We start from the raw sequence: 12,582 nt of genomic DNA, 5'->3' as shown, positions 1-12,582 counted from the left end.
TGGTAATAAGCATTGTGTATAATTTTCATATCATTTGGTTGAGGCAAACTAAAGTTAGAGAACAGAAACGATAAATTCAGCAATTTTTCCATTTGTAAAGGGGCATAACTCTAGAAAGGTAAAAGTGACGCAACCAAAATTCAAACTTGATCTGTGTTTTGTGGTAATAAGCATTGTGTAATTGTGTATAAGTTTCATAACATTTGGTTGAGGCAAACTAAAGTTAGAGAACGGAAACGATAAATTCAGCAATTTTTCCATTTGTAAAGGGGCATAACTCTAGAACGGTAAAAGTGACGCCACCAAAATTCAAACTTGATCTGTGTTTTGTGGTAATAAGCATTGTGTATAAGTTTCATATTACATGATTGAGGCAAACTAAAGTTAGAGAACGGAAACCAATTTTGGGACATACGTACGTTCGTTCGTACATACAGATGGACAAGGGTAAAACTTAATGCCCCCTCCGCTACCGCGGGGGCATAACAAAGTTAACCAGGAAAACTGAACATTAACCAATCAACCATGAAAATGAGGTGAAGATCAGATGATACCTGCCAGACAGACATATACACCTTACAATCATTCCATACACCAGAAAAAGATGACCTATTGCTTAAAATTTAAGAAAAACAGACCAAAACACAAAAACTTTACATAAGCAATGACCCATGATAATGAGGTCAAGGTCAAATAAAACCTGCCAGACTGACATGTACATCGTAAAATATTTCCATACAACAAATATAGTTGACCTATTGCATACAGTATTAGAAAAACAGACCAAAACACAACAAGAGTGCACACGCTGAAATGTCTCGCCTTCTTTACTAACCATTGATATTATGTTGATAGTCCTAAATGAAAGCTTTACTACAACTATTACATAAACTTAACATGATCCAAGAAAATGAAGTCAAGGTCATATAAACCAAACGAGAAATACATGTACACCTTACAATCATTCAATACACTAAATATAGTTGACCTGTTGCTTATAGTTTCTAAGAAACAGACTTATCCAACAAAACTAAACATTGACCAATGAATCGTGAAAATGAGGTCAAAGTCAGATGAACCATGCCAGGCAGACATGAACAGTTTACAATCCTTCCATACAACAAATATAGCTGACCTATTGCTTATAGTTTAAGAAAAACAGACTGAAACACATAAACTTAACACTGAGCAATGAACCGTGAAAATGAGGTCAAGGTCAAATAAAACCTGCGAGACTGACATGTACATCATAGAATATTTCCATACAACAAATATAGTTGATTTATTGCATATAGTATAAGAAAAAAGACCAAAACTCAAAAACTTAACTTTGACCGCTGAACCATGAAAATGAGGTCAAAGTCAGATGACACCTGCCAGTTGGACATGTACACCTTACAATCATTCCATACACCAAATATAGTAGACCTATTGCATAAAGTATAAGAAAAACGGACCAAAACACAAAAACTTAACTTTGACCACTGAACCATGAAAATGAGGTCAAGGTCAGATGACACCTGCCAGCTAGACATGTACATCTACAATCATTCCATACACCAAATATAGTTGACCTATTGCATACAGTATAAGAAAAACAGACCAAAACACAAAAACTTAACTATAACCACTGAACCATGAAAATGAGGTCAAGGTCAGATGACACCTGCCAGTTGGACATGAACACCTTACAGTCCTTCCATACACGGAATATACTAGACCTATTGCTTATAGTATCTGAGATATGGACTTGACCACAAAAACTTAACCTTGTTCACTGATCCATGAAATGAGGTCGAGGTCAAGTGAAAACTGTCTGACAGGCATGAGGACCTTGCAAGGTACGCACATACCAAATATAGTTATCCTATTACTTATAATAAGAGAGAATTTAACATTACAAAAAATCTTAACTTTTTTTTCAAGTAGTCACTGAACCATGAAAATGAGGTCAAGGACATTGGACATGTGACTGAAGGAAACTTCGTAACATGAGGCATCCATATACAAAGTATGAAGCATCCTAGTCTTCCACCTTCATAAATATAAAGCTTTCAAGAAGTTAGCAAACGCCGCCGCCGCCCCCGCCAGATCACTATCCCTATGTCGAGCTTTCTGCGGCGACAAAAGTCGCAGGCTCGACAAAAACTAAACTATGACCACTGAACCATGAAAATGAGGTCAAGGTCAGATGACACCTGCCAGTTGGACATGTACACCTTACAATCATTACATTCACCAAATGTAGTAGACCTATTGCTTATAGTATCTGAGATATAGATTTAACCATGAAAACTTAACCTTGTTCACTGATCCATGAAATGAGGTCGAGGTCAATTGAAAACTGTCTGAAAGGCATGTGGACCTTGCAAGGTACACACATACCAAATATAGTTATCCTATTACTCATAATAAGAGAGAAATTAACATTACAAAAAATCTTAACTTTTTTTTCAAGTAGTCACTGAACCATGAAAATGAGGTCAAGGACAGTGGACATATGACAGACGGAAACTTCATATCATAAGGCATCTATATACAAAGTATGAAGCATCCAGGTCTTCTACTTTCTGAAATATTAAGCTTTTAAGAAGTTGGGTAAAGCCGCCCCCTGATCACTATCCCTATGTCAAGCTATCTGCGACAAAAGTTGCAGGCTCGACAAAAATCAAAACCCTGACCACATGCACACCTTCAATATGTACAAACAGCCAGCAAAGTGAAAACTTCCTAGCATTCAAACTGTAGGAGGAGTTATCCGGAAATGCTATGCACCTCTTCTGCAAGTATATACTCCAAAAATGACAAAGTTCAATTATCTCCCAAAAGAGTAAATATTTATAAAAATCAAAACCCTGACCACATGCACACCTTCAATATATGTACAAACAGCCACCAAAGTGAAAACATCCTTGCATTCAAACTGTAGGAAGTGTTATCTGGAATAACTATATACCCATAAAGGGATGGACAGGGTTAAAACAATATGCCCCCCAACTTTCAGTAGCGGGGGCATAAAAACATACAAATATTAAACAGCAGTTGTAATTGTTGTTTTCAACAGCAGAAATCAACTTTTTCTTTATTTTGCAATTAAATCTTTTTTTTCTTTTTGGCCAGCAATCAGCTCTAATCTTCAGCAATCTAACCAGTTACATTACTGAAAATCTTATAACTATTGTATATAACTATATATACTATTAAGTATGTAAATAGTCTTACCTGCGATTTCAATGAAGGCAGCAATGTTTTTAATTTTTCTACCATCTGTATTTCTCGCACTATAGGGTCTAAATGGTCTTCTCCAAAAACATCAAACATGGCATCTAAAGATTCTGCTATCACCCTCAGATCATTCTCCTTACAACATATCTCCAATAAAAACATACCAACATCCTGTATTTAGATTAATGAAACAGATGTACACTGTAGAATTATTAGTCGCTTGAACAAAATTCTTTAGACCTTACCCATCATGACCCCAGTTTTCTGTGGCATTTTCCTACTCTCCTTCTTGCTTACATATTTTTCAGTATTAACATAATTGGTAAATCATATTATTTTTATCCTGTATATACATAAAATATTTGTAATAGATGTTAATCAAAACATTTCCATCAGAAAGTTGCCTCCACAGTTTAAATAAAAGTTAACTTAGTTGTAACATATTCTAAAAGCATTGTTTTGTTATTGTGGCTTTATCAAACTAAAGCATTCTTACAAACTTAGAGGCAACTTTTTCATAGTCATGTACCTAACTATGTTTTAGAATTTTGATTATTTTTTCAATATTTTCTTATTTAACTTGTAGTGGGTGGTAGCCATGTTTGCATGTGACGTAGCTTGTCAACAATGGTATTAAAAAAAGTAGGGCAAAATGTATAATAATTTTTGAGGCAGTTGACTCTAAAACAATTAAGGTCATTTTTTCTATATCAGTAATTGTGTTGGTCATGTTTTCAGGGAGTTAAGGGTAAAAAGCAATGATTCTTAAAGGATTTTACTTCTTAATAAATGTGTATAGTGTCCACATGTGGACACAGATGATGCCCCCGCTTGCATATCATATAGTTATTAAGGACATAACTGAAGCACAGTAAAAGTGACGCTACCAAAATTTGAACTTGATCTGAGTTTTGTGGTAATAAGTATTGTGTGTAAGTCTCATACACAGGCAATTTTTTCCAACGTGATTTTAACATGGGAATCACGTGATATTCACGTTGTCCACACCACGTGAGTACAACGTGAAACGAGCAGAAACGTAATATTCACGTTGTGAGCACAACGTGAAATAAACGTTTGTCACACGTGATATTCACGTTGTATATAAATCCACATAATATCAACGTGATAATACAACGTGATATTCACGTTTAATATAAAGCCATGTGATATAAAAGTGATAATACAACAAGACTTCTATGTGAAGCAGCCACTAGGAAAAATGAAATATTGTCTTTGTTGCTCTCATTGACATATCATTTTTTGTTCTTGGTCATTTCTATTTGAAGATGTTTCTCTGGTTCTTTATGGTAAAAGTACTGTAAAAGTGAGTTATACATCAATAAATTGTCTTATATTGATTATCAGTTACCTCATATGCATGTTTTATTAACCTGTTATCATCCTGAATATGTATGTAATATTTGTGGCTGGATGTTTAGCATCCATTAAAACTTATATATATATATATATAGATATATATAAATCCAAATCTTATTTAAACCATGAGACTATTTCTACATGTTTGAAACCTTTCGAATCTTCCTGTTAGTATTTCTTTTTTTGTGTGTTTGAAGTTCTTGCTTTATAATCGCGTTTGTTTGACAATTCATAAAAAATCTAAAAGTATGAATACCAATGTCAAAGTCAGCTACATTTTAAATTTATACAATGTTTGAAAAGAAGTCGAATTCGAAATTGCACAACAAATAATGCAAAACCAAATGTATACCAAACAACAATTCAATACAGACTAGCTATTTTACAATGTTCATTCTACAAGAGTTGTGTCCCTTGCAGGTTTACCATGACAAATCTAAAAATAATCAGCTTATGATTAAAAAATTGTCCCTAACAGAGGCATATGTTACCAAATGTTAAAAAAAACAAAACACTTTACACATTAAATTCAATTATATTTGTATTTAAGAATATTCTAAACAGTTAACATTTGAAAAGTTACTGAAATAGTAACAAATAATATTTGATTGTTCCGTCTTCTAAATGCTCCACTCTTTTGAAAGTTTCTTCATCTGAAAGGATAAAAAAAAGAATTTTATTTACTGTTATAATATTATCTTATTTAAGCATACATAATGAAAGCTTTATTTTACTTCTAATATGAGTGTTGCTTTTGCTTTGTAAACAACAATGTCATAAAATTCTCAATATATCTATAGTTTACAACCCTATTAAACATTATTATTATATACATATGCACTTTCATGGATCTACAATCTGTCATTTCCTGTATCTTGGCATTGCACCAGGTCATGTTTTTCTCTGATTGTTTATGATGTCTTTACACTAAATCCATTGGATGTTGGATGTGTACTGATTGATAATTTATTCTTAGATGCATTTTTTTTTTAAGTTGTTATTGGCTTTGAACTAGCTGTCAGTATCTGCACTCTCAGATTTGTACTAAGTGTCTTTTTGTTGTTGGGATGTACAAGTACCCATCCACGTCCACTCTGTGTTTTTGTTGTATGTATTTCTATTTGTATCCATCTGTTGAGTTCAGCCTTTTTCAACTGATTTTTTTAGTTCGTTCTAATGTTGTGCTGTTACACTGCTGTCCCAGATTAGGGGAGGGTTGAGATCCCTCCCAACATGTTTAACCCTGCCACATTCTGTATGTATGTGCCTGTCCCAAGTCAGGAGCCTGTAGTTAAGTGGTTGTTTGTTGTTACATATTTGTTTTTTTCGTTAATTTTTTTATACATTAATCAGGCCGTTAGTTTTCTCGTTTGAATTGTTTTACATTTGTGATTTATAGCTGACTATGCAGTATGGGCTTTAGTCATTGTTGAAGGCCGTACAGTGACCTATAGCTCTTAATTTCTGTGGCATTTGGTTTCTTGTGGAGGGTTGTCTCATTGGCAATCATACCACATTTTTTTTATATGTATCATAACTAATGTGGTGATTTGCCTGTGTAAAATTGAAATGAAAACTAGACAAAGTGACTCCACTCTGAAGTAACTGTATTATAACAAAGTCAATGTAGGACTTTCTTTGAGATATTATTGTGTCTGGGAGACACAATTGATGCCCCCGCAGATGCAAAGTGTTATTTTAAAATAACTATAACATTTAAACGCTTACACCCAAAAAATGACAAAAGTTCAACTATCTCCCAAAAGAGCAAATATTAATAAAAATCAAAACCCTGACCACATGCACACCTTCAATGTATGTTCAAACAGCCAGCAAAGCGAAAAATTCCTAGCATTCAAACTGTAGGAGGAGTTATCTGGAAACGCTCCTCTTATGAAAGAAAATACTCCAAAAATTGACAAAGTTCAACTATCTCCTAAAAGAGCAAATATTAATAAAAATCAAAACCCTGACCACATGCACACCTTCAATATATGTACAAACAGACAGCAAAGTGAAAACTTCCTAGGATTCAAACTGTAGGAGGAGTTATGCGGATTAACTATATACCCATAATGGGACGGACAGACAGGGGTAAAACAATATGCCCCCCAACTTTCAGTTGCGGGGGCATAAAAAAAACATGACTGAATGTACAGGGCCAAATAATCTCCATGGAAATGTGATGTGCCAATACTAATACAACTGAATACCAAATATCATTGGCCCATCACTAAAGGTTCCCCTTAAACTGACAAACATTTTTGGGGCCCTTTATAGATTGCTGTTCGGTGTGAGCCAAGGCTCTGTGTTAAAGACCATACTTTGACCTATAATGGTTTACTTTTACAAATTGTGACTTTGATGGAGATTTGTCTCATTGGCACTCATACCACATCTTCTTACATCTAATCACAAACTTATATGCTAAGTGACTTAAGTATTTCATTGTCCGTATCATTTCACGGTATGTATAAAACTTTTTTCTTTTTTTTTACATTCCTTTTGTTGTGTGATATCTAATAAATTTTGTATATATATATATATATATATATATATATATATATATATATATATATATATATATTCATTATATCTCAATTTCCCTTAAAATGACCTAATCACAAACTTATACATTGTTGAAACAGCACCCCTAGATCTAGCTTTTTCAAGGCAAGACAAAAATAATGAAAAAGAGAAGACAAAATTTTGTTCTTTATGTTTCTTAATTTTTCAATGTCTGTGTTGTTTTTACTGGTACTGTCTTGTCTATCCTTTTCATTAAAAATTTGCAAATTTCAAAACTTCACATTAGGTCAAGATTTATTGATTAATGGTTAAAAATTTACATTACTGATGCTTGATGAATATGGTGATATCTAAGTGTTAGATTAAGAGTCAATAACCAATCTGCTAGTTGCCTGATGCCTAATAACTTAGTATAACTTGGCAAAGATATTTTTTTGGAATAACACGATAGGTTTCACATGTGGAGCAGGATTAGCTAACCCTTCTGCATTATCTGAGATCACCAAGATTTTTAGTGCCGTTGTGGTGCTCAGTCTTTAGTTTTCTACATTGTGTATGCAGTTGCTTGTCTTTTAGTCGTTTTTTTGTTTTGTTTTATGGCGTTTGTCAGTTTGTAAATCGACCTTTGAGTTTGAATATATCCCATTGGTATCTTCTACCCCTCTCGATTATTAAAATCTACTATTCAAATGTCATTTAATTGCATCAACATGATAATCCATGATGAAGGTTTCATATATTAATAAATAAAAAAAAACTTTAACCAAAGACTGAACTTTAAATATAGCGGACTATACATTATGGATTTTTCTCATTGTTAAAGGCTCTATGGTTGCCCATTATTGCTTACATCCACTTTCTTTGAACTTTGGTGGATAGTTGTCTCATTGGCAATATCATACCTCATCTCCTCATTTTAATATTTCTATTATCACCAGTTTAATTCGCCCTTTCAGAATCTAAATAAATGCATTCTGTTCTGGGTAATATTTTCGAAAGCGTACACCAAAACGTTGTGATTGGTTTAAAAAGTTCTAAACAATAGAAATTCAACCAATGAGGTAATGTTATTTTCATTTTGGTGTACGAACAATTAGATTACCCATAATCCTTTAGATTCTGAAAAAGGCGAATTATTTCTTAATTATTCTTCCTTTCATTTTGCTTTGTCTAATTTGTACAATATACAAAAAAGATATTAATGTATTTACTTACATGTTCACCTATCAACAAAAAGGGCTTCCTTTTAAAGTCTGACTTGAATAGTGAAGGTGTAGCCTAGATCTGTTTGACTATTAAGCTGTAAATTAAAAAAAAATAACATCATTATGTCAATATGTGCTTAGGAACAGGATCAAACAAAGCAATAACGAGAAGAAAGGCATACATACATCTGGAAGTCTTAAAAGATTTTTTTTAGATCTCAATCCTTTGAGCCTTCTATTTAAATCTGGTCAATGAATTAAGAAATACTCAAATAGTTCATAAAATGAAAATAAGCCAAGAAAATGTTTTACTAAGGGCTATCAAAAAGTATAGTATACAGTTTTTATAAACAAAATGAAATTCTAGATATTCCTCAAGGTTCTGAGCATCAGTTTCAGATTACTGTTCAATTTTTATGTCAAAATCTTTTAAGCTATTGTTGCTGTCAACATGGTCAAATCTACAATTACCGGACCCTCATAACTTTATATATTTTAATTTGAATGAGCTGTCAATAAGACAATATATGAATTACTGAAACTCTAATATTCAATTATTATAATATAATTGACAATATATTATTATCTTCTTGAAAAGTAATGTTTGATGAGATTATAATCTTAATTTCAGGCATGCAAGTATAGAAATAACCTGCAGTATGAAGGATTTAATCAATATTTGGTTATGTTTTGTAACATCATTTTTGAACAATAAAGCCAAAAAATGTATACACATATTTGCTGTCTCCTGGCAGAAAGATAGGGTAGATAGATAAAATAATTGTATTTTTTATTTTTATTTTATCTAAATTATTAACATACTATATACAACATGTTCTGAACTTAAATGGTGCTTTACCAAACAAATTTTGACTTTTACCAGTACTTTACAAAAAAAAAAGCCAGAAAATATGGAAGTAAATCGAAAAGGAGACAAAAAAAAACAAACTTTATCATATTCTGACCTAAACATCAAACTTTATTTTAGTATACTTGAATAGGAAACATTTCTTGTTTAACTATTAAATTACCTTCAGCTTAATAACTTGATTACAACCAAAATACTACAAACTTCTGTAGCCAAATGTGATTCTCTGAAGCACTGCTAAAGTATCATGTACTTTATCCATCTTATATATATACATGACAGTATATATTTGCCTCAAATTCAGATTTTTCTGGAAAAATAAATATTCAAATAAATGTACATGAACATGAACTTTAGTCCACATATTATGCCTCCTTCTACTGACTGACAAACAAATGTCACATAATCATCTTTAGTAATGTTAATAATATGAACAGTATATACATGTAACATGTTATCATTAAAGATTAACATCATTGCATAGGGATTTTATGCTGAGTGACTTAAATATTTCTTTGTGTGTATGTATAAATCTTTCTTTTTTTCTTTCTTTATTTTACATTCCTTTTGTTGTGTGATATTTAATTAATTTTGTATATATATATTTATTATATCTCGATTATATGGGGCCAACTTGGACGAGTAGTCTAAGTAGTCGAACTTCTGTATCACCAGCCAGCAGCCAGTCAACACTAAGGTTACATGAGTTCAAATCCTGCACGTGGCAAGTGAACTTAACTCCAATCTTAATTGACTAGGATTGTCAGTTTTCCTACCAAAGGTCATGGTTTTCACCAGCTTCCTCCATCAATAAAAACTGGATGCCACAAAATAGCACCATAGTGTTAAAAGTGGCGCTAAACATTAATCATTCAATATCTCAATTATGAGAAAATAAAGACATCAATGAATCAATAAATGTCCATTAGTTTGTTTTTTTTTTATTATTAGCATTAACAGTAGTTTTTTTGGTATAATGATTCCAATTATGCAATCTAATTGTACAGTGTGTTAAAAATTTAATAAACAGCTGCGATAGGACTGCACGATTACAAGCCCTCCAAATTCATATCAAATTTGTTTAAAGTATAAAATGAAATGTTGTAGAATCAAACATGATTTTATAAGTCATTTTTTATTTTTATTTTTTTAAAGGTAACAATGACAAATGAATGAGTTGCATCTGATGTCATGCCAAGTAGTCATATTATATTGGGGTGGTTGTAATTTCCTTAGAATTTCTTTAGAAAGATACTTCATTAAGTAAAATAAATTTTTATATTACGGGTGGTTGGTGTAAAAAAAGACCCTGTTAGATAATTCCTGAATAGCTCCAAGATATATCTATTGTTCATGTTGTTTAGTCACTTCTTAGGTACATTTGTATATGTACCGTATATATAGTTACACATTTAAATGATTATTCGATTCTTATCACCTTTTACATTTGACTTATCAATTTTTGTATGCATTACATAACGTCCTTCAGTTGTCCAGTGGCAAATATTTAATGCTAACATTCAGAACATTTTGTTCTGCAAAGTTACTTAAATATCATATGTAGCATTAATGTACAACAAATTATATCTATTCTTCCTCTGCACATATGTTGCAAGTCAAAAGGCATGTTGTTCTTTTTAAAGCACACTGTTTTATTAAATGCATTACATTTCATAGAATGGAAATAGTGCATACATATCTGTTGGAACTTTGCTGAATTGTCCTGGTAACGTTGAACTGGACATCTCTCCCTGTCACTTTCTTTCTCATGTATGGAATTTTCAAACAGATCCTCCATACTTCGTTCATGCCCTGCTTATTATCTGTCATATAGAAAAAAGAAATGCATAAATTTTAAGTATTTTTTTTACACATACAGTTATTGTCATAGTCTGTCAAACTTTAAATTGGGAACATTACAGTGAACTACCAAAATTGTGTGGTAAATATTAATAAGTGGAATAATGAAAGGTAATTGCCTGATAATTAACTCAAGTGTCATTCTATGATCATGAACAATCTTGACATATATTTAACTGGTGAAATAAAATGAGTTATGTGGTGTATGTCTATGACATGTGAAGTTTATATACCACTCCAGAAAAATAAGTGTAAGTGATCAATACATGTAGGTCCTCAGTTCCTGCAGCTGAATGTTAAGAAGCCCCTATTTATTTATTGAAGTCTTGTAAAAATCAAAACCCACATATATTTATGTCTAAGGATGTTCGTTCCTCATGTTTTTGAGTTTTTGCCAGATATTCAGAATCCTCTGGCTTTATCCATGATATTCTGACATTAAAAAAAATCCCAATAATCTCTACTTTTCTTTTCATAATTTTATTTTGAATAGATATATAAATATAAAATAATTTATCTATAAATACTAACTTTAGTTCTCTTTCATACTGGTGAAGTAAATCAGAGACATTATATATGATGTCTCTGAGTCAGTCTGAGTAAAATTGAGAATGGAAATGGGGAATATGTCAAAGAGACAACAACCCAACAAAGAGCAGATAACAGCCGAAGGCCATCAATGGGTCTTTAACGAAGCCAGAAAATCCCGCACCCCAAGGTTGGCCTCAGCTGGCCCCTCCATAATAATGTGTACTAATTGAGTAATTCAGTGAAAATGGACGTCACACTTAACTCCAAAACATATAAATGAACTAAAATTTAAAAACATACAAGACTAACAAAGGTAAGAGGCTCCTGACTTCGGAGAGGCAAAAAAATGCGGTGGGGTTAAACATGTTTTGTGAGATCTCACCCCTCCCCCTATACCTCTAGCCAATGTAGAATAAAGAAACACACAGCAATACGCACAGTAAAATTCAGTTTAAAACTTAAAAAAAGATATTTATTTTTTACAGAGATTAAATTATATACAAAATGCTAGTGCCTGTGGTAATTTCTTTCAAAAGTTGGGTATTACTATTAGTGTGATCATTTGGTCTTCATGATTAACTCATAAAAATCATACGGCCCAGGCATGTATAAATGTTGTCAGGACAGTAAAATTTTAATGAAAAAGGACCCACAAGTCACAAACCATAGGCCCTAAATGATTTAAATTTAAAGGAATTTAAAAGTTTATGACGGGTTTTTCCAATTTTCAGGCAGTCAAGTGTTTCATGAAGACTGTATTTGTTCAGGGAATGGTACGTTTTAATTAGCTATTGTACACAAACCTTCATAACATGGTTGTTAAATAAAATATACCTGTTATATCTTCAAGAGTATCTGCATTACTTTCCATTGCCACTACTGTGGTGTCAAAATTGGTGTCGTCCAAATGTGTCGTCTGAGACGCTCGTTTCTGTGAACCGTACGGGACAATTCTCTGAGAGACGAAGCACATCAATTCTCATT

The 12,582-nt window shown here is 32.4% G+C and overlaps 1 protein-coding gene and 2 long non-coding RNA genes across 3 annotated transcripts in view; all 3 read right to left on the bottom strand.

The window, feature by feature from the left end:
- Positions 1–12,582, bottom strand: part of LOC127701950 (uncharacterized) — a 141,151-nt gene that overhangs the window by 89,748 nt on the left and 38,821 nt on the right. The window contains exon 16 of the mRNA XM_052205925.1: positions 3,223–3,396. Coding sequence (XP_052061885.1) covers positions 3,223–3,396 — 174 coding nt within the window. The remainder of the gene's footprint in view (positions 1–3,222; positions 3,397–12,582) is intronic.
- On the bottom strand, positions 5,121–8,423 carry LOC127700454 (uncharacterized). Its single transcript, XR_007981582.1, has 2 exons — positions 8,350–8,423; positions 5,121–5,258 (listed from the first exon to the last, which is right to left on the bottom strand). It is a non-coding gene; the product is annotated as an uncharacterized LOC127700454 (long non-coding RNA).
- On the bottom strand, positions 10,903–12,581 carry LOC127700453 (uncharacterized). The gene is made up of 2 exons (XR_007981581.1): positions 12,433–12,581; positions 10,903–11,030 (listed from the first exon to the last, which is right to left on the bottom strand). It is a non-coding gene; the product is annotated as an uncharacterized LOC127700453 (long non-coding RNA).

The sequence above is a fragment of the Mytilus californianus genome, unplaced genomic scaffold (assembly GCF_021869535.1).
Source record: "Mytilus californianus isolate M0D057914Y unplaced genomic scaffold, xbMytCali1.0.p SCAF_5, whole genome shotgun sequence".
Classification (NCBI taxonomy): domain Eukaryota; kingdom Metazoa; phylum Mollusca; class Bivalvia; order Mytilida; family Mytilidae; genus Mytilus; species Mytilus californianus.
The sequence above is the reverse complement of the archived record's forward strand: the minus strand, read 5'-3'. Positions and strand labels throughout refer to the sequence as shown.